Source organism: Olea europaea, chromosome 20 (assembly GCF_002742605.1).
Source record: "Olea europaea var. sylvestris chromosome 20, O_europaea_v1, whole genome shotgun sequence".
NCBI classification, from domain to species: domain Eukaryota; kingdom Viridiplantae; phylum Streptophyta; class Magnoliopsida; order Lamiales; family Oleaceae; genus Olea; species Olea europaea.
In genome coordinates this window covers 9,868,509-9,891,803 of record NC_036256.1, presented here as the reverse complement: position 1 = coordinate 9,891,803, position 23,295 = coordinate 9,868,509, and the positions used below count along the sequence as shown (strand labels likewise).

The following is a 23,295-nucleotide window of genomic DNA, read 5'->3' as shown; positions in this document are numbered from 1 at the left end:
GAAAAATGGGGGCTCAAGTAACCCTCAAATGTGAAGAATGTGCATCCAAAATGTTGCCTTAGCTCACTCCACAGCCACAGGGCTATGAAAGGCAGCTGCACAGCACATTGCATTCAAGGTGAGAAAGGGGTTATTGAGCTAGAAATTCCAACCATTGCCATGGAAGGTCAAATTTGATAGGTTGATGCGACAAGATACTTGAGTTCAAATTAGAAAGTATGTTCATGTAACACCAAGACATTCAACAAGACAGACCAGTTGGTGAGCTAGAGTTCATCGTGTTAGTTGTGCAAGTGAACAGTCATACAAGAAAGGAACATGCTCCATAAAAATGGGAGATTCTCCTCACAGGATCTTTTAAGCCCTCTCTCTCAAAAACATCACAAAGAACAGTCCATTATGGTCTTGTGTTCTGTATAAATTTAGGCAACAAAGGATGTTAAACCAGTAGTGTATTTCGACCATTTGAAGGCAATAAATCTGTTGGTTGATAACGTCTTATTCTCCATCTTATCAATTGTCATATGTTAAGGACTAGTAAACCTGAAAGGTGATTATAAACTATAACATCCGAAGTTAAATAGGTGAATGGAATTATCCCTTTCTTTCCCTCCTATCTTACATTACAAGTAAACGATGTTATATATTACAAAACAAAATTGTGGTGATGAAGTGAAACTACATCTACTGTTACACTCAATTAGAAACGAAGAGCATATCAGCTTAAAGCAATGAAACAAATTGCAGAAGCTTATGCATCTACCATCTCAGCACTCTTCAATTTTCATCTCGGACATTGTTATAGTTTCTGTTAGAATCATTTAGATCTTCAACTTGAGCTGAAAACTCACACGGTCAGTAGTGTAGGGATCAGGAGATGCACAGCATTACTGCCACTAACTGGTATGCAATTGACCTCAGTTGACAGAAACAATTCCAGAATGCATGAGCAAGCAACTACAGCACCCGAGGGGTGTGTGATAAGCAAAGGATCCAGCAATTACACCAGTGTCCATCTCAAGTGCCAGATGCTGCTACACAATCAACAGGCTTTGCTCTCGACAGAGGAATTGCTGTCAGGTATTGCTGGATGAACACAAATTAGTAAGGAATGACATATGGCATCACATAAACATCGGTTGACTCCACATGCATAGCTTCAGACCACACACATTGCTCCTGATTCATCTGATCAGAACCCGCCTCAGGCTTCACTGATGGAAGATCTTTCCCGCTAAACAACCAGTCATGGTCGTCAAATTCAGACCACTCCTCCATCTTGGGTAGTGTGAGTACCACACTCAGATACTTGGAATCTGGATGGGGAGGTTTCCTTGATGCTTCAGTAATTTGACCCTCCACCTTGGGAACTGTGAGTGCCTTGCTCTTACACTTTTCAGAGTCGATAGGTTTTTTAGATGCTTCAGCAATTTGATTAGCAATAATAGTTGCAGTAGAAGTCTTTGGTTTGGAAACTGAGAATTTCTGGGCTTCAATTCTACCATTTACCCCCTGGTACTTTTTACCCAGTCGAATGTTGTCAGGAATTCCTTGCTGCTTATCAGAAGTAAACAGGTTGGGAGTTCGGGCAGTGTCCAATCTTCCATTCTCTGTCAATTGATGAGAAGCTTCCTTCAGCAATTTATTAGGCCTGACTTCACTCTCTGTGAAACAAGTAACACTATCAGCCAATAAAATGGTTAAATTAGAGTCGACAAGCTTGTATTGCAACACTGAATTCTAACAAACTAAGCTGTGCTCAAGACAGGGTAAAGATACCTAGTATGTCAAGCAGTACCTACTCAGAGCTTTCCCATTATTTTTTCTCGATAGTAGGAAATAAACATCAAATATTTTTTGAAATAGTTGCAATAATGTTAATCCTTTTCATTGTAAGATAGGACTCACCATGGAGAAAGCCATTGCTACCCAAATCTTTTCTTTTCCTCATATTTCCCTCATTAACAGCATTGCTGTTGAAGTCTTTCAACATTTGCGTGCTCTTACAACTAGCAACACCAATTAGATCATTCCTGTGTTGATATTTCGATACATCCTGCTCAGTTTTCTTATCTTCGCTTTTTTCCTTCACCTTCACCTTTTTCTTTTCTTTCTCCTTCTCCTTGTTTTTGTCCTCTCTATGGCTATGTTTCTCTCTTTCTTTATCCTTATGACTATCTCCCCTTTTAATATCACCTTTTTCTTTAGATTTCTCTTTCCCTTCCAATCTCTGGTGACCGTGTTCCTCCACCAGTCTGGGATCATCGCCTTTTTCTTCAGATTTCTCTTTCCCTTCAAATCTCTGGTCACCCTGTTCCTCCACCAGTCTGGGCATCCCTCCAACTTTATATTCGGCCATTCCAGCAAGGTTCCATATTGGCACACTAGTTTTTCTGTGAACTCCATTTTCTTTGTTCTGTCCCTTGTCATCTGCTAATAATCCTGAAGAATCTCTCACAGTAGCTCTTTCTGCATCTTGATCCCCCCTTCTGCACACTCCTGAGACCCTCTCAAGTAACTGGTTCACTAATTCCTTCTCATGATTTCTGATCCTACTGTTTGGCTCCAATGCAAACTTTGATTCCTTGAGCTCCATGGAAACGAGGTTGTTTTGAATAGGTTTCCCTCCATTCTGAACCTGAAACTGTGTAGCATGTTTCACTTCATCCAAGGAAGTTCCTGTAGCTTCGTTATGCACTGTTGGTTGAAGCCTCTCTTCAATTTTTCCCTCAATTTTGCCAGCAACTGTCGACTCCTCAGAGATGCTGCTTTTCTCTTTATCTTTGCCTTGGTCCTCTTCATCCGTCTTCTTGTTCCCATGTTTATCCTTCCTGTTTTTGTGTTTTTCTTTTCGGCTTCTTTTTTCTCTGTGTTTCCCTTCACTTCTATCCTTCTCCCTTTTCTCTTTACCTTCTCCCTTTTCCTTTTCCTTGTCCCTCTTTTCCTTTTTATGCTTTTTCTCCTTGCGCTTCTCCTGAATATGCATCAATACATCCTACTCAAAATCATCTCGAAATTTACTAAATATAACAACTAAAATCAAAATAGCATCTGATATTAGAAGACAAAATCATATAAATAACAGTTGAAGATGAATGCCTAATGAGCATGATCACTCAACAGGAATTTTACGGGAAGGGATTCTGAAGGTCAGAAACTCCCAATCAAAAGTCAAATACATTGTCCATTACAGAAAATCTTTAAATTTTCATACATATACTCCAAATGCAAATCACTCCAATCAACAAACTTCAAAAGACTAATGCAAAATCTTGAGACAACAAAGAAGAGATGCTCCCTCCCTCTCCATTGTACAGTTCCAATGACCACTTCCCACACGTAAGCTGCAGTATTCATTTATCAGTCAATGAATTCAAAAGTAGGACAAAAACCAGCTACATCCTCACACATAAGAAAGGTTAGGTCATGGAGAATGGGTGTAGATGGCCACACAATTAAATAGATTACTCTTAAGCACTAGATTCCAATTCGATGGCTAGATGAGATGCTTGACCAACTAGTTGGCTCAACATTATTTTCCAGCTAGGCTTAAGATGTGGTTATCACCAAATTTGGCTTAGAAGTGGAAATGAGTGAAAACTGCATTCCAGATGGACTATTTGAATTTCTTGCGTGCTTTTGGTCTTTCCAGTGCACCCAACACTTTCATGGGGAGTGATGACGGTATTATGAACAACTTTCATTGAAGCTTTTGTGGTTTATGTTGGCCACATATAAAAATTTACAATTATGGCAAAGATAAGCATACAAATCATATCAGACAAGTCCTAGATGCTATGAGACACAAGAAGTTTTATGATAACTTGAAGAAGTGTTCTTTCATGAGCAATGAATTGGTTTTGAATTTCATTATAAGGCTTAAAGCCATATAAAGATAAGATCAATGTATTTTAAGTGGAGGGTGCAATAGTGAGCCATATCAATGAGGATTTAAAGAAGAGACTACACAATTGAAGAGAGTCATGACGCAAGCTCCAATTTATATAATGTCAGATTTTGATATATTTTTTGTCGTGGAGTGAGGTGGGGATAGGGGGCGTTGTAAGTTGAGATGGAAAATATGTGCCCACTCCACAAAAAATAAAAAAAATTCATACACTTTTAGTCAACCTATGATTTGGACTTTCATGCCTAGGCTTGAGATCAATATTGGTTTACTATTTGTTAATTGGGATTTTTTGTTTGTACCAATCATGTGGCACTTGGGTATATGAGTTTACAAAACAATCTCAATATAAAACATGTCGAATGGAATTTCTCTAACACTCTTCAATCTCATTGAATGTGTAAAGCCAAGGAAAGTAACAAAGTGGTCGATGCACTTGGGAAATGATCTGTCACATACTATTGGTCAATGTATGATTTGGACTTCCATGCCTAGGTTTGAGCTTTTCAAGATTGGTACACTATTTGTTGTTTTGGGACTTCTTGTTGGTACCAATCACGTGACACTAGGGTGTATGAATTTACTAAAAAAGGAAAAAAACTTAATCTAAAACATGACGAATGGAATTCTTTCCTTTAACAATTTTTATTCTCATTGAATGCATAAAGCCAAAGAAAGTAACAAAGTAGTTGATGCACTTAGCAATGTAGTTACTTGCCAACTACAAGGCGTGCTCGAATAATAGGATTTGACGAGTTTAAGAATCAATATGAAGAGGGTTTTTATTTCAGTGAGGCAATTAAATGGCAAGAAGTTTCTACAAAATGAACTTACATATCAGGAGAAGAGCTCAAGTGATTAGATCCTGCCACCAAGTGAAATATGCAAGTTTCTTGTCGAAGGGAGATATATTCACCCTCAAGGAATTGAAGCAGATGCGAGAGTTCGATTTTCTGAAGTCTTCTCGGACTAGTATTCTTATTCATATTACACTCGATTTAAACTAGTTAGCTATTAGACTTTATTTGGACTTTTTTAAGTATTTCTTTTAGGTTCCAAATATTACTAGGATTGCTTTCATATCAGTTTAAGTTAGAATAGGAATTTTGAGTCTTAAGATTTGACAGGCTACATTGTTCCCGAAAAATAACAATTGAAAAGCTTTTATTTCTCAGTCCAGTGAATTCCAATTTGCAGAAATTTAAGTTTAAAGAACTATATCTTTAGCATTTACTTCAATTATTTGTTGGTTAAAGTTCGTTCAGATAGAACCACTATAAGAAATAACTAATTTTCTTTTCTATGATGCCACTACAAGCACCATCCCCTTTAACCACATTACAATGTGTTATCACAATGTGAAATAAATAATGACAATCCACCAGTCCCACCAGACCAAAACTGATGATTGTCTCATTTTTTTAACAATGGTAAAAGATGATAGTGAGCCATTTGCAAATTTAACTTTTTGTCTGCTTGAACAAAGGGCAAAGGAAACAAACAAATTTGTATGAGTAGTCGTGTGATATATAGCTCTGTGGAATCAAATGACTCGATAATAACTTGAATAGCTAGTGCCATTTAAGCAAGTCGAGTGAGCACATGCATTCACTTGGTGATGCTGACAAAAAAGGAAGCACGACTAGTTTAGGTGATTGATAAATAAGAATCAGATGACAGATGATAGTTCAATTACATTGTCCGAAATACGCCGGAATGAGTCAAGAAATGTTCTACATTTGTGCAAAGTGGGAGAAGAAACCAGCATTGAGCTGGTATAAATAGAGCCAAAAACAATTGAACATGACTGAAATACATCTAAATAAAAACCATTTAATTCAGACAGGAAATAGGCTGAAGCGGATTGAGAAACTGTTTTGCAAGTGGACTAATCATCCATAATATCAAAACTTCTTTTCAGCTTTCACGGCCACAAAGAACAAAATTCTGGCACTTGAGAGGAAAATTTTCACAGTTTGGGCCACAAAAGAAATTAAGGAGGCATGCTATGATACCCTGATGAATTTTGTAAAATTTCATATATTTCATTGAACAATCCTAAAGTCTACAGTAACAAATATATTTCATTGAAAAATTATAAAAAGCTACAGCAACAAATATATTTCATTGAACAATTCTAAAGAAAGCCTAAAAACTTCTTAACAATTCTCCTATAATTATACCCAAACATCTCCTCTAATGCCATAATCTTTCTCCTATAAATATGCTAAGATATCAACTATACAATATAGGTATAAAACTATTTTCCACAAGTTGCTTTGGTGTAGTACAAGCTAAGAGTTGCAAAATATGTTCAAGGTCGAATCTTTCCTATACTCATAAACGAAGATCGAGCTCTAAATAATATTTACAGCTGTATGGGACCATAAAGAGCCACATTTTACCACAAGAAAACCATTCAGTAACTTCATTTGATCAAATGCATACATTAGACTGCTCCATTTGACAAATTAGTTTATGAGTCAAACTGCCTACTAAATTTTTGTTGTTCCTAGATTTTAAGCTCTGTTACCAGTTTTTGGGGCTCACGAATATCTCAGAAAATTGATATTTGCTAAATATAATAATATTATTGCCCCAGCACTCTACTCTGGAACCTTCTGCTTTTGTCTATTAATTTTTAGAGACAGTTCATTGTTAGTTAGATTCAAATTGGAAGTTCTTAACCCATATCGATTTAGGTTTCATGAAGTCTATATTAAAGTTCAGGTACTCCATAAATGCTAAATTGTAGCACAATTCACCTAGTTCAACCATCCTTTTCTAAGCTCGTAATCCCAACTCGCAGTCGTTCTGAGAATCCATAGCAACATTTACATGTCAATGGACCAGTGCACCGCGAAATAGCACTTGAAAGTTGAAACTCATCATCTTTCTTTGTTTCTTTCAAATTATTTTGGTTGTAAACCTTGCCCATCTAAAACGTTTTCTTCTAACCTCATCCGTGTATTCTCACTTCCAAATGAATAAATAGATAAATATAATTGAATCGAATAATGATTAACCTCTTTAGCAAAGTTTGATCCCACTTCCAGATGAATAAATAGATAAATATAATTGAATCGAATAATGATTAACCTCTTTAGCAAAGTTTGATGCCAGGTCAACATTAATGTCAGACGTAAGGGCAAAGATTAACACAATACACCAGCAAGAAGACGTGCTAGAATTTAACAAACATGAGTTGAGTCATTCATCAAAGACAAATAGTAATTTATTTGCTTCCTTTTTCTTGTAATGTTAGGCTTGCTACAAATCCCTGGGGGAAGAAAGCTGGCAGGGGGAAGCTTTTGCATGATTAAATGCAGCAGCATGAGAAATATGAGAGCTATAACATGATCTGAGCGACATTCACCCAGCAAAATTAGTAATAAAATAAAGTTCCATCTGCACGGCATAGGCAATCTGATGAGGACATCCATTTTTATTTATTTCTATTTGGACTCTTATTTACATTTCGGACTTTTTTTGTATTTATGTTATTAGACTTGTACAATGGGTTTGGCCCAAACCCACTCTCTTTAGGGTTTGGTTTTACTATTTATATTTGATTCATTGTGTAATTAAGACGTTTTGGTAAATGAATAAAGTATTTGTTGGCTTGTGGCGAAATTCCTCTCTTTTCTATTTTCTTCTAGTTCTTCTATTTCTTCTGTTGATTCTTCGTCTACCATTTCTTCGTTTAATCTCCTCCTCTTCATAGATATGTTTTCATTTTCAATTAATTGTTTCAATTGGTCCGACATCACAATCATTCATGGGCTGATTGACATATCTATCCAACTAAGTAAAAATGTAACGGTCAATAACCTGGAAGCATCCATCCATCCAAAAAAACTAACAAACTCAATAACCACTTGTGGCTCACTATAATCAAAACATCAAAAAGAAGGCGCAATAGTGTTAGGTAGCGAACTAACACATAATCTAAAAATTAGGGGTAAATAGATTTAATTATCTATAGCTTTAAGCCACTAACATCTAGAGAGTGAAAATTGAAATAGGTACACCTTAGAGATGACAACAACAGTAACAAAACTCTAGAAATTCATATATACATATATATGTTGCATTCAAACATATCTAGAAAATGTGATGGAAATGTCCCGAAAGTATAATGGCAGGAGAAGACTAAACAAACCTCTCTCAGTACGTCCAAATCTTCTGATTGATGCTTTCTTTCATATCCTGGTGGTGGAAATGGAAAGCAGCGAGACATTGCACACAATCCTACAACAAGCAAAATAATTACTATTGTGAAAACAATATGAATGAATTATTTTCTCACAATAGTATTGTTCCACTATGGGAATGGAACAACAATTATGCTCCTTTCTATGCACCATGACCCCACATTGAGTTCAAGCTTCAATACTATTATCTTCTCTCTACTGGCAAGCCCCAAAAACCCACTTCTTTTAATTCATATTTCACACCACATGCATGCCACAATACCACTGTCTTATATACACCTCAATCTTAGCTCCAATATGCAATTGCAGTGTCAAAGAACTGATCAAACTCAACAGCAATTTGAAAGACAAAATAAGTAGCAATAAAATTAACACTAGTTTAACCAATCACCAGATACGAGAAACTTAAATTGCAGCTAAACCGTCCCCAGAAACTATGTTTATCCTAAAGGTTTCTTGACAAAGGAAAAGGAATCACTAATAATTGATCGGATCAGTCTAACAAGCCAATGACACTCAATACTATCTTCAACTTGTCCACTTTATCACCAAAATTTAACCCCAAAATCATCCCCAAATTCAATCAAACTGCAACAAAATGGTGGAAACCCTAAATCGCACTTCTTCAACACAAAATTACCATATTCCCTCTCTTTCTTTTTCTCTTTCCTACCTCGATCACTGCCTTAAAATTTATATAAACAGTCCTCTTCCATTCCCTTTAGAAAACAACTATTCATGCAATTGCAATGCTGGAAGTCAAAGCGGATTTGAAGCTTGGTTCATCAGAAGATAAAAGGCAAATCCCTTTAATTTTGCAATCTTGAGAGTAGTGTTCTCTCTGGAAAAGTCCTTACATTTCGGAATGTCAATTGAAATCCTAGATAAAATCCACCATCAGCACAACAATTTCTCAGCACCGAAAACCCCAAATTCAAAACATACAGAAAAAGGGAGAGAATGAAAATCCGCCCCGATTAGAAGTAGCTAATTCGGCGGAATAAAATAGCGGTTTAGCAACTTTTTAGCAAAACTCCAGAAAAAAAAATTTCCTTTTGTAATCAAATCAATGTCCAAAGCTCAGGAAATCAGAGTAAAGACAAATCAATAATTTAAGCTTGGTCGAATTAAATTAAGTTAAAAACTAAAAGACATTAAATTTATCTTATTACCTTGCCCGCTACAAATTGGAGTGTATTTGTAGGAAGGGGCAAGATCTCAGTTTTTTCTTGACAATAATATCAACTAAATCATAAAATCCTCGAACCCACTTTTTTCTGGATAGAAATATATCTATAAACACATATAATCGGTGTTTGCTCGTATAAATCTTTGCTGTTTTATCTTTAACGCGTGTATATAGGGGTCATAGAGAGAGGCCGGACGGTTTATTTGGAGAAATTGGTAAGGGAAACAGCATAAAATGAGGGGGTGAGAGTAGGGAGAAGGCCTACGCTCCTAGTGGCGTCCGTTTGAGGCTCTCTGAACATATATTTAGCTATTTTTTATCGAAAAATTAAATTTCTTGAATTCTATGTATAAAATTAATTATTAATTTTGACTTAAATTAAAATTAGGATTTTAATTTTTACCAAACAAAGTAAATAATCTTATCCAAAAAATTAGAAAAGTAGATACACACTTCCCAAACACGCTTTAACAAATAATTCCATGTTACATATTCAATACAAGTTTTAGAAAAATGACATTTGTGAATTTAACAACTCAACACTTCAGCTCTGTGTGGATGTTGATATAGTTACAATGCAAATTGCCTTACAAATAATCTATAATTTATTTTTGGTGTCAATCTTTTCTTTTTCTTATTGCCTCCTTTACATAATATTAGGGATGTCAACGAGTCGAGCGGAGCGATTCGCGAGCCAAAATTTTAGGCTCAACTCGAGTAAAATGACCGAGCCCTTTTCCTGACTCGAGCTAGCCAAAAAAAATAGGCTCGACTTGAACTTTCGGCTCGAGTCTTTCCAAGCCGAGCCAGACAGGCTTGGTGTTTTACTGAATTTTTTTTTTAATCTATAAACACGACAGCCGGTTGCTACCAAACATAGCAGTAACCAGCCACCAAAAATAGGCAGCCTTTAAATTTATTTTTTTTTTGTATGTTCTCTTTTTTTTTTATTATAAAATATACGCTTGTAAGCTCGAGTCGATGAGCCACACTGGCAAGCTCAGGATTTGCCCGGCACCCCAAAATGAGGCTCGATTCTTCCGAGCCTCTAGCAGGGCGAGCTCAAGCTTTTTTCGAGCCGAGCCACGAGCTGCTCGAACCAGATTGCCATTCCTACATAATTTGTCATCGTTCTTTTTTCCCGAAGACATCCTGCCCATTTTCTATGTTGTGTCCCTTCTAATTTCAAATGTATTCATCACCTCCCTTAATCCATACTTGAAAATAGCTCGAGAGTCCCTAGAATTACTATCATTTAGCAAGAGGCAGGAAGTAGGAGATGCGCTAGAGAGAAGGAAAGATGTAAGGCGGGTAAATAATGAGGTAAATGCCAGGGGTACATAATTTTTAGTACATAGAAGTGTTCACCCTCTCACGTAGGTAGGGCCCATTCGAACAAAATATTCGAGTGGGCCCGACACCATGTGAGAGGTGAATACCCTTATGTATAAAAAATTATGTGCCAGTATCTTTATCTAAATAATTATTGAGTAAGAGATGAAGTAGATAGTGACGTGATAAATGCACTATGATTAAAAATTTGCATTTTAGATAAATTTTAATGAGCTATTTCTCGTTTTGTTTCTGATGTAGTTCTAGCTTAAACAAATTTCTTGTATCATAAATTTGGATCTCTAGTTACAAATTGAATTTATCTTCGTTATTATTATGGCTACAATTTGTCTTGCTAAACTTCACTCTAACATTGAACTATGGAGAATTGAATAAAATAAATGAGTAGGGGTTTGAAAAACCTTCTCTTAAACATTCGATTCTTTAAAAAAAATGCTAATTCAGACCCAAAAAAAGTCTATGAAATATCTTATTAATAGGCACGTCTATTTACATTATAATTCATTGCTAATTGACCTCGCCCAATTTCCCATCCTTTCCCTACCACCTTCAAACTAGCCCGAGTATGTATTACCGACATCTGGGCATGAGTGCTAAGATGTGAGACTAGTGAATGTCTGATGATAGCTTGCTCCAGCCTTAGGTATGCAACTTATCCCACTAGATCATAACAATATGCATTAACAAATGTCCTAAATTGGTTTGATGTCCATGTAGAAGCTTATATAGAATAGATAGGATGAATAGTGAGGATCCTAAAATGGTGAATTTGTGTCTCTCGATATTTTACGGACCTTCAGACATGGTCCGTTTAGAATTGTGTTCTTTGCCTTTTATTATTACAGTTAAATCTATTGTGTAGATTAATTATTTATTGTTCGTATTAGAAGTCATCGCATGGAGTGACGTTAGGTTTGGGGTTACTGCGAAGAGGTAGCCATTACCTGTTGCTAGACTTAGGAATTATTTACCTTAAGTTCTTTGTGAATTTGTTGCTAATTTTTCTACACTGTTAGAATTGCATGTTACCTTAGAAAAGTTTATTTGATCATTCTATGTGAATTATATTTATACTTTATTTGTGGTCATTATTTGGTATTGATGGCATGCATAGGCCTAAGGCAAGTGTGAAAAGTAAAATCTGTGGTGAGATAGATTGTCCTAGTAATGATAATAAAAGGAAAAATAAAGAGAGAGGTTAGGCGAATGTCGTCATTTGGTCGAGTGATGACTTGTGTGAAGTTTATTGAAAGTAAACCTAGTTACTACATTTGCATCTGTGTGCAATCCTTTCTGCATGCATGTGATTACGTAAGTCTTTTTCAATTTCGATATGTTCCACTTTCAATATATTTGATGTGTGTAATTGCATAAATTAGAGTGATTTTATTACTTTGTATAATGAGTTTGCATGCATAGTGGTTGAAATTTGTGGCATACTTCGTTTGCGTTAGGCGAATGTCGTCATTTGGTCGAGTGATGACTTGTGTGAAGTTTATTGAAAGTAAACCTAGTTACTACATTTGCATCTGTGTGCAATCCTTTCTGCATGCATGTGATTACGTAAGTCTTTTTCAATTTCGATATGTTCCACTTTCAATATATTTGATGTGTGTAATTGCATAAATTAGAGTGATTTTATTACTTTGTATAATGAGTTTGCATGCATAGTGGTTGAAATTTGTGGCATACTTCGTTTGCTATGTGAGTGGTGTGAGAGTGTAGTAGTGAGAAGAAAGATGGGTAGTCATTTTCTCCTATATCTTTGTGAGCTTGTGTAGTTTGTAAAATTGTGTGAGGCAGTCATGTATGGTTATCTTCTTTCTCTTTGTGAGCTTTTTCTGTGAGTGTAGTGAAGTAACCAACTGTTTCTTCTATTCCCTTCATGAGTGTCACCTTCGCTATTTCCTTTGTAGATTTTTTGAGCATTGGTGATTAGAGTAACCTTGTGATACGTGGGTAAGTTTAAATTGAGCCCTGATCTTCAAAAGGTATTGATTTGTCATAGTGGGTTTGAGATGCATTAGCAATGTGTTGAGTGTTTATTGGTAAGGTGAAATATATGTCTGAATGTGCATTGGTAATATGTATGGGGGATGTGGAGTGTGACCTTTGAATCATGAGTGGAGAGGTGATTAAATATTAGAATCATTTATCTGTGAATAGATCCTATACAGGTGGAGTGTGAGAGAGACACTTCTATTAGGTGGAGACCTATTATCCAAGTGATGTGGTGATAAAGGATTATTCCGAGAACTTAGGATCTATTGTGATTTACCAATTAGACGCGATCAGTCTAGTAAGCACAGTGGGCGATGAGAGGAAATATGTGTTCTTGAGGTGTGAGCAACATGGAATGGAATGAGATAACTGTGGTGAGATCTTTTCATGTGTCATTTATGCATTGGTTGTATGTGTTTGACCGTGTGTGTAATTAACTTGGTATTGATATGTGGTTTTATGTGAATGTGTTTTTGAAAAGATTTGTGTGTGTTATCCTATAATATATTGTCATCGCATGTTTATTTGCTCTTGATTGTTTACGATCAATATCTGCTTTTACTTGGGTGTTTTTGATCTTAGTCCTAGTGAGTACATAGAGCAGGTATGGTATATGTTTTCAGGTTGGAAACACGAGGTAAGGCCTGTGATCCAATTTTATTGATTGCCTTGATTATGCAAGTATAAACTTTGTGTCTTGATTACTTGCAGATTTATTGGGCATCAAGGTGGAGATTTGTTGGGTTTTGATACCCAATAAATTCGGGCAATGATTTAAAACAGTTGTCGGATAATTTATCGACATCATGGACTTGGCTCGACTCAAATATGTGCAACACTTTTGGAAGGCCCAAGTTGGAGTTGGATTGATGGTTTCATTAGTATGTGGTTTTAGATTATTGTTGGTCCAATACCTTTAGCCCATGCAAATGAACAAGTTAAGCCCAAACCTAATATCCTAATATATATTAAGTTCCTTCTTCTTGTAGCCATTTATGGTGGTATGTATGTGCATGCAGAAGAGAGAGGGAAAGGCCCAGAGTGGGGAGTAGCCGGCTTGGTGGTTTGTTGGAGTGATTCCCACCATTGTTGCCTCTTCTTCTTCCTATTACCACCACCATCCATTTCTCTTTGTGGGGTTTGAGAGTTCTTGGAGCCGCTAAAGTAAAGGTTAAAGGTTTGGGTCGAGCCGAGATAAACTGGTATTCATTTGGTTGTTTTCTGAGCTCGGAATCAAAATTTCTCGAGAGATTTCTGCAATAAATGATATTAGAGCTTATGTTGTGAAAGATAAATATGAAACTTTAAACAACTTGAATAACTGGAAGAGACATGTGGAAAACCAAACTAGCAAAAAGATTAAATTTCAGATAATGGCCTCGAGTTTTGTAACACTGAATTTGATAGTATGTGTAAAGAAAATAGAATAACAAGACATAAAACGGTTCCTTACACTTCCTAGCAAAACTGGGTAGCGAAAAGGATGAATAGAACCATAATTGATAAAGTATATTGCATGATTTTAAGTTTTGGTGTTCCAAAGTCATTTTGGGGTGAAATTGTTATGATTGCTTATTATTTGATTAATTTCGACTCCATCTGCCGCTTTAAATGGCGATACTCTACATGAGAGGTGATCTGGTAAACTTATTGATTACTCTATGCTTAGAACATTTGGTTCCACTGCTTTTTTCTCATCAGAGTGAGAAAGAGCTTAAACTTAGAGCTAGAAAGTGTGTTTTTTAGGATACCCTAAGGGTGTTAAGGGTTATATGTTATAAGATAGAAGTCAAAAAGGGGTTAAGATCATTGTGAGTAGGGATTTCACATTTAACGATTGTGAGATGCTTTGTTTTAAAGAAGAAATCGAGCCTGTGAATGGAACTGAACTAGATGAAGAGAGAGATCGGTTTAAGGTGGAGTTAGGAAAACTTAGCACATCTATCCCTACCTCTCCAAATGAGATGGAGACTCAGGTCCAGGAACCTGAGGTGGAGAATAGTAACGAAATGGTGATAGAAGAGCACCCTGAAGAAGAAAATCCTTTTAACTAATTACAACTTAGTTAAAGATAGAGAGATAAAATAAACAAGAGAACCTAGGAGGTTCGGATATAAATTTGAGTTAGCTTTCGCCCATGTTAGTTATGAAGAACTAGTTGACAAAGAACCAAAAACCTTTGAAGATGAGATAAATAGTGATCAAACTAAAGAGTGGTTTAAGACGATGAAAGAAGAGATGGGTTCTCTAGAGAAGAATAAGACTTAGGAACTAGTACCTAGATCAAAGAATAAATCGACTATTGATTGTAAATAGGTATTTAAGGTTAATGAAGGTACTGATCACTCAGAACCCTTAAGGTTTAAGGTTAGATTAGTGGCTAAGGGCTATACACAGAAGAAGGGTGTTGATTATAATTAGATTTTCTCACCAGTTGTTAAGTATAGTACTATTAGGGTCATGCTTGCATTGATTGGAAACTTGAACAACTTGATGGAAAAATTGCTTTTTTACACGATGAGCTTGACAAACAAATCGTTATGAATCAACCAAAAGGTTTTAAGGACAAGGTAAAACCTGATCACATGTGTTTTCTAAAAAGATCCATGTATGGTTTAAAACAGCTACCTAGATAGTGGTACAAGAGATTTGACTCTTTTGTACTCACTATAGGATTCCAAAGAAGTAAATATGATCTCTATTTGTATTTTCAACACAATGAGACTGATAATAATTATTTGTTTTTGTTGCTTTATCTAGATGACATGCTATTGATTGGTTCATCACCTAAGTGGATAAATAATATAAAAGCAAAGTTAAGTGATGAATTTGACATGAAGGACCTAAGTAAGGTTAGAGAATTCTAGGCATGAAAATCGAAAGAGATATGTCAAATTTTGCTTTGTTTTTGCATCAGTCTCTATATATATCTAAGGTGTTGAAAAATTTTGATATGAATAATTGCAAACCTATCACATTATCTCTAGCTAATCACTTTATTTTATTTAAAGAACAAGCTCCTTGTAATAAATGTGAATTAGAGTACATGAGTAGAATTTCGTATTCTAATGTGATTGGTTCCATAATGTATTTGATGGTTCGCACTAGACTGAATTTAGGTTTTGCTGTTAGTACCCTAAGTAGGTACATGTCTAATCCGGGTCCTGACCATTAGGAAGCCTTAAAGTGGCTTTTAAGATACTTGAAGGTATTGGTGACGTAGGTCTAAAGTTTAATGTTGGTAAAGAAGGTGTGAAATTGAAGGGTTTTGTGGATGCTGACTATGCGGGAGATAGGGATGGTAGAAAATCAACTTCCTCTTACGTGTTTACCTTATCTAATTTCTATTGGGCCATAACCTATTAACTAAACCTAATCACCTTATCTTATTGGGCACTGGACCATCTATATTTGCTTGTGTTTCACACGGCCTCTACAAGACTTTGTGTTCTCCCTTGTGCTCTCTGTGTTCTCTTCGGCTAGTTCTTTCTGCCTTTTCTGCCCGTCCCTTTGTGATGACTTTATTGGTGGTTTTAGTCCTCATTTGTGGTGGTCTCTAAGTGAGATAAAATCTAACAACCGTAGGTAGAAGCTTTGTCGAGTTCTTGGGTCGTTTGAGTGTTGGTATTGATTTGGTTTTGGTTAACTGAACCTGTAAAAGCCTTGGTGGTTGAAGATTGGAGTTTCTAGCCATCCAAGTAGGTGGATAATCGGCCCACGAGCAACACAACATAATTGGTTGCTTCCAATGATCCAATTACTTCTTGGGTCAGGCCGTTCTAATTTTGGTATTGAAATATCGCTCAATCATATTGTTAATGCCGACTGATAATTAAATCGAGTTTACATCATTGCCCGGGAGGTTGTTTGACAACAATACGTCGAACAATCCCCTTAAGGATTCAATCCAACCCACATCACAAATGACTACAAAAAATATTTAAGGAATATCTTAAAAAGTATTAGTCATAACTTGCAATCAACCACCATTGTTCACTCATTATTTGCAAATATTTTCATTCACACAGAGTAATTGAAATTCATTAGTTGTTGGTCTCAAATTACAATGTTTATGGGATACTCACCAAACAAAAATCATACATGGAACCAATCATTTCAACAGCAATTTTTAAAAATGACAAGAAACATTTCTTGCTGCCATAGTTGAAAAATTGTTCGAAAAAATAAAAATTGAAGCTGATGAAGCTAATTGATGGCATCATAGTTAGAAAAAAATTGGAATCACCTCCATTTCTTTCATCCATGTCAACAATTGAACAAACTGCACTTTGCAAATCCAAGCTTCATGGTCACGATTTGGCCTTCAATTTTTGATCTTGGATTTGTTTGGAAAGTGTTTGATTTGGGGTTTATAGTCACACTTCCAAGGGATCGACTTGGGGTTAGGGTTCACGACAGGGAGAAGAGGCGTGTTTGGGAATAATTTCACTAAATGGCATGGCATTTAACTGCCAAATGTGAAATTAGTCATACATGTCTGCAATCGTTGAATATGGAAGTTAGTGAGTAATAGAGTGCAGGTTATTATGTCCAGCGAGTAAAGGATGCAAATGTAAGTGCACTGAGTGGAACGTAACACTATAAAAACATTTATAGATAGGTTGACAAAATGTCGTGTCATTGAATTTGCACAAAAAATAGTCATGGCAGTCAATTAGGTGCATATAATGCAGCATTGCATTTTAATTTGTATAAGTAGTCTAATTGTTTGTTATTCTCCATGTTTGAAAAGTCAAATTGACAACAAATATTCAAAAAATGGCCCACATTTGATTCCACTTATCTCTTAATTATGATAATGCATGCTTGAGATTTATCCACAAAGGTCCGGGACACACAATGTAGAGTTCTTCTTTTTTTATGAGAAATAGCCCTTGTTTGAGCCACATTCAAAGAAAAAATGCATTATTCATGTCAAATCAATGAAAAATTTATTGTTTAGAAAATAATGAAAAGTTTTAGATTTGCGTGTAACATTTTTTAATTGAAAAATATGTGGTTGAAATGATATCAAATCATTGTTGAAGAATGTATTTTTTTTTTTTAAATAATGTGGCTCAAACAAACCCTATATTGCTTATGGGATCCACACACAAACCTAAGAGAAACGATTTTTTGAATTAGCATATTCAAATCGCACTTAATAATGTCAATTTTATCCTTACATTCTAGATATGTCATTGTCAATTAAGAATTAGAAAATAATTCCTCCTTCCCCTAAAGATAGACTAGCTTTCTTTTTTCGTTTACTTCTAATTATAGATCACTTTTCTTGTTGAGAATATAGTTAATTTCTTAACTTTCTAATGTATTTCTATTTAATGTATATTGTTATTAACAAATATGAATTGCTCCTATTAAATTATTATTTAATGTATGATATATTAGGAAAAATATATTAAAAAATTATATTTTCAATTGTATTACTTACACTTTCTTAATTTATGGGATAAAGGGAGTAATATAAAATAAGGCTCTATTTGTTTTAGCTAAAAATTAAATTTTTAGTTGATTTTAATAAATGTTGATGAAATTTATAATGGAAAAGTCGATAAAGCTGTGGGTTTCATAAAATGAGAAAAATAAATTTTAGAAAATGGGAGTTGAATATGAACTAAAGTCATTTATGATTTTGGAATGATTATGATTTAATTTCATCATTTATAAGGAGCAGTTTTGGCTGAATATTTTATGTACCGTAAACAACACACTTTAATCATTTATGATGATCTCTCCAAACAATCCCAAGCTTATCGCCAAATGAACTTGACCAAGGCCTCATGTGAAATGAATCCTTTTTCTCTTTACCTTTTTTCCCCCATAGATGATAAAATATATATTGAACACAATTAAATTCAATGCTTAACATTTATCTCTCAATTTTTTTTAGGGCAAGTTGCATCGATTCATAAATAGGATTGTAGCCGAAATCAATCCAACGTTCAACATGAATCTCATTAAGCAAACTTATTAAATATAATTAAATTATAAATCTAAATTTAGTTGAAGATAATACGGATTCTATATCTAGCTTTAGTTGAACTATATTCACACTTTAAGTAAAAACTTTGAGCTTTTATTAAAATTTTAACATCTGTTTGACCTTTATTTTTAATGACATATTTCATGGGTTTTACAATTATTATCAATTTTTACTATACATTTCACCATTTTTATCAAAATCGACTAAAAATTAAATTTTTGTCCCAATTAAGCATGAGCATAATTTAGTACCCAAAAGAAGTTGATTCATAAAATATTATGTCCAAATATCATATAATCGAAATTTTCAACGTTTGACAATTATTATAATGAGAAATTTGGATAAATTGTATTTTGGAATAGTAATTTTTGGAATAATGTGTAGTTAAGAAATGATAAAAAAAGTATTTACGTGTAATATTATTTTATTGAAAATGTATGATTGTGAAGAAGAGAAAAATTTATTACAAATTTAAAGAGAATTAGATGGTGTTTGACACCCATTTTGTTGGAAAAATAAATTTTAGAATAATAGATTGATGAAAAATGTGTGAATAAAAAATAAAAAAAAAATTTATTTACATATAATATTATTTTAATGAAAAATAAATAGTTAAAAGAAAAAGAGAGAAAAATGTATATTAATAAAACTAAAATCAAACGAGACCTTCGAAACGGCAGATACATTCCTAATTGACCATGCCCTTGTTTGAGTCCCATTCTTTTGGAAAAATTTATTTTTTAACAGTATTTTGACATTATTTCAATCACGCATTATTCAATAAAATAATATTACACACAAATTCAAAATTTTTATTTATTTTTTTACATATTTTTTATCAATAAACTATTCAAAAATTCATTCTTCTTCAAAAAATGGCCTCAAGCAAGGGCCATAGTTTGTAGCTGGTTGACCGGAATCCAAAGAAGTTCTCTCACTGAATTTGTGTGACACGCGTCAAGGGAGGGGTGGGAGAGTACGAGAATGTTGGGAAAAGCAGTATTAAAGTCATTCGTACAAGCAGCAGCAGCAGCACATATGGGCTGGTTCCCTCAACAAATGGTTTGTAGTCACGTGGCACCGCCTAGGAACATCTGTTTGTACACGTGTCCACATGTCTCGCATAAAATGTCTGTCCATGTGAAGAGCTCTAAGCCCCGTCCTATTATTGTTCTTCGCTTTAGTCCCTGTTTCTTTTCCATTTATTAGTACCAATGCATTTTAAAATAATTAATTGATGAAAAATGTGTGGTAAAAATTAAAAAAATTTTAATTTTATGTATCAAACAAGGGCTAAATTATAACGCATTTTTTTATTTTCAATTACACATTTTTTAATTAAAATAATATTATAAATAAACTCAAAAATTTCTTTCTTTTTTAATCACACTTTCTCTAAAAAATTAATATTCCTCTCCTAATTTGGGGTTTATTTTTTTAAAAATGAATTTTTTGAAACATATTTTTAACTACACGTTCTTTCATAAAAATATTATACATAAATTTAATTTTCTTAACTGCACATTCTCCAAAAAATCACTATTCCAAAACACATTTTTCCCATAATCTTATTTTAATGGTACCCAAATAGGAACTTAAGATCACAAAATTATCCAATAGTGCCCCGCTTCACCTTATTTCATCTTGTAGGGTGGAATCCGCCCCATTTTGTTGATGGGACAAGGGATAGGAAACATGGTCCTTGTCTCGATCCTCTCTCGATTGTCAACCCTCTGTACTTTGTCTCCGAGAGTATAATTGATATTAGTAAATTCGAGTTGGGCTATTTAAATTTTGAGTACCTGATTCAACTATTACAGTGTTATCAATTCACATTGGAACTCTTAACCCCCTTTATCTGATTAGGTTTTAATTAAAATTGATGAACTCGTTCAATCAAAACTCACTTGATCTTTTAAAAGTTTAGAAAATATGGTACCCAAGTTCTGAAATCAGAACCTCAAGCATGTTAAAAGGGATACTTTTTCCGTAGGGTGACTCCCATTGCTTGACCTTGATGTAATATAATTTACTTGTTTGAGCTCCTTTTTCAAAAAAAAAAAAAAAATTTGTAATTGTGAATTTTAAGAATGTGTTGTTAAAAAATAGGAAAAAAATTGGATTCACGTGTATAATTATTTTATTGAAAATTTGTAATTGAAAAAAAAAATCATTTTCGATAAAATGAATTTTTAAAGAATTTCACTCAAACGAGGACTTAATATGGAAAACAATCAAACAACTAAAAGTCTAATCTACGTGAAATAAATAGATAATATAGACTTTTAGATAGAGAGAGGTTTGATTTGATGTTTTTGTACTCTTAAGAGAAATCAATTTTTGCTCTGATGTAGAAAATATCATCTTAGGGAAGAATCAATTAAGTGTTTGGTAAACTTTGTTTTAAAATTGTTATACGTTTCAAAATCAATATTTTAATATTTTGTAAACAAAAGTAATTTATTATTGTGCCAATATGCACTTACTCACATTAATTATAATGATGTTATTTTATTATTATTGTCATTACATAATTATAATAGTTTTGCAAATTATAAACTAGTTAGTGAATGATCATTGTATTCTTACAGCCCCAATTATTATGAATATTGTATCCCCTTAATCCTAGTTATAATATAAATATGGGTATTGGTTCTAAATTAAATACACACAAATCTATTAACTTCTTTATTTTATTCTCTTTTCTCTTTAGTTTATAACATGTTTTTAGCATGATGTTCTAGCCAATTGGATTGACGAAATTTATTCTTCTTTTTATTGACAAATCTCTAACCAAGTTGAGGTAGGAAAAACAATTTCTCTTCCCTTCAAAGAAAGATAAGAAATTTTAACCAATTGAGTTCACAAAGAAACTCTTCTTTTCGTTAAAAAAAAAAAAGGGGTAACTATTCTCCTAAATTTGAGTTTTATAACAAAGTGGTAAAGATTATTTTGACAACTCCAATTTTTATACATATGTTTTTTAATGTAATTTATTATTTCGTGCAATGTTTCAAAAAAGTACTATATTGTTTTTTCTTAAATAATTAACAATTTATATTAATATTCTAGAAGAATATTAAAGCATTATCACATATCGATATTTAAAAAAGAATATTATTGTTTCTAAAGAGCATAAAATTTTATATATCGATATTGTTGAAGAATATGGTATCACGATTCATAAAGATCACAATTTATATGAACTTATATTCTATAAGAATGCTAAATTATGTTTCTTAAAAGAAGTATAATTTTTATATATCAAAATTCTTGAAGAAATATTATATAATTATTTTTGAAAGTATAAATTTAAAATCAATATTTTAGAAGAATATTGGTTCGTGGCCATAGAGAAATAAAAGAAATTACAGGTTTGGAATTCTTGGTCATAGAATTTGCTTGGAGAAAAAATATATATTCCTCCTATTAAATTTGAACTGTTAAATGTGTGTAATGATAATTTTTTGTGCCCACATGAAATCCTATTACATGTATTATGTGGATGCATATATCTATGCCATGACGATTTATAATACTTATGAATTATTTCAACCAATATTTCTACTTCGATGCATAAATACTTTTGTCAACGATAATGAGAGTTTGTTTAAGCACTTTTGTCAACCAATACTTTTGCCAAAAAATGAAAAACTAATCCTCTGAGTTACGCAAGTTGTGTTGTTTCTCAATTAAGAGAATTTATTTAAGCAGTTTTAAACATGATGAATATTCTTTTTGTGCTACAATTTTAAGTCTGTCAAGAAAAAAGCTAAGAGAGAAATAAAAATATTGAGAATTTTAAAAAATAAATAAATAATTTGAAAATATTAATTTGCCAAACAATAAAGTACTCTAAAAAGGTTATTACGATTATATAGTTTTAAGTGCTTTTATTAATTTATGCCGTTAGATAAATAGACTTCATCTACTCTGTTTTATTGTTTAGTAGAATGTTTTTATAAATTTACAAATATTTATGTAGAAAAACGAGAGACTATTAGATTAATTATTCTTGACAACCATATATTGTCCGCAATAGATAAAAATTGAGGTGACTCTTCTTTACGGATCAAATTGCGAATCATTGAACATTCTATCTCTTAGTGTCGAAATACCTTCATAAAAAAATCTTGAAGTTGTAGAAAAAGATTAAAAAAAAAAAAATTAATTTGTAATATTAAAAGACAAAAACTAACTACTTAAATAGTGAAATTTATCTACCGTAATTAAAGCTTTCTATTTCTCTATTTAAAGACTTTTATCACATATCTTCCCCATATCTAACTACTTACGTAAAGACTTTCATCACATATCCTTTACTACACCATCAATTCAAAAATCCATCACATCATATCAACCCATCTTTCTCAGTCAAACCTTAAAAAAGGTTGAACTCCAACTTTGAAACCTCCACCACCCCGTTCATAGAGTATCATGAGGAAGATAAAATACAGGATGTGCCACAACAGATCAGGGAACAAGAACTTGTCCGTATATTGATACTCACAAAGAGTCAAATTCCATATTTCAGGAATCAAACTTTCATCCTGTGGCTGCCAACAAGGTTGAGACGACGTCGGGAATCAAACCTAACTTTATTAGAGCTTGTTTTCAGTCCAAATCA

The 23,295-nt window shown here is 33.6% G+C and overlaps 1 protein-coding gene across 2 annotated transcripts; it reads right to left on the bottom strand.

The window, feature by feature from the left end:
• Positions 1-538: 538 nt before the first annotated feature.
• Positions 539-9,614, bottom strand: LOC111369583 (DNA ligase 1-like). 2 transcript variants are annotated; one of them, XM_022991159.1, is made up of 4 exons: positions 9,294-9,614; positions 8,070-8,158; positions 1,909-2,974; positions 539-1,664 (listed from the first exon to the last, which is right to left on the bottom strand). In XM_022991159.1, the coding sequence occupies exons 2-4, from the start codon at positions 8,145-8,147 to the stop codon at positions 1,102-1,104; spliced, it is 1,707 nt and encodes a 568-aa protein (XP_022846927.1). In that variant the 5' UTR covers positions 8,148-8,158; positions 9,294-9,614; the 3' UTR covers positions 539-1,101. The 2 variants fall into 2 exon arrangements, with proteins under 2 accessions (XP_022846927.1, XP_022846926.1); XM_022991158.1 differs by having other exon boundaries at positions 8,070-9,614.
• Between the last annotated feature and the right edge of the window lie 13,681 nt (positions 9,615-23,295).

Coding starts and splice junctions, on each gene's coding strand:
- LOC111369583 (XM_022991158.1), bottom strand. CDS start 8,147: ATGTCTCGCTGCTTTCCATTTCCACCACCAGGATATGAAAGAAAGCAT. Junction 2,975..8,069: donor ATTTGGACGTACTGAGAGAG/GTTTGTTTAGTC, acceptor ATGCATATTCAG/GAGAAGCGCAAGGAGAAAAA. Junction 1,665..1,908: donor TAGCAATGGCTTTCTCCATG/GTGAGTCCTATC, acceptor CTTGTTTCACAG/AGAGTGAAGTCAGGCCTAAT.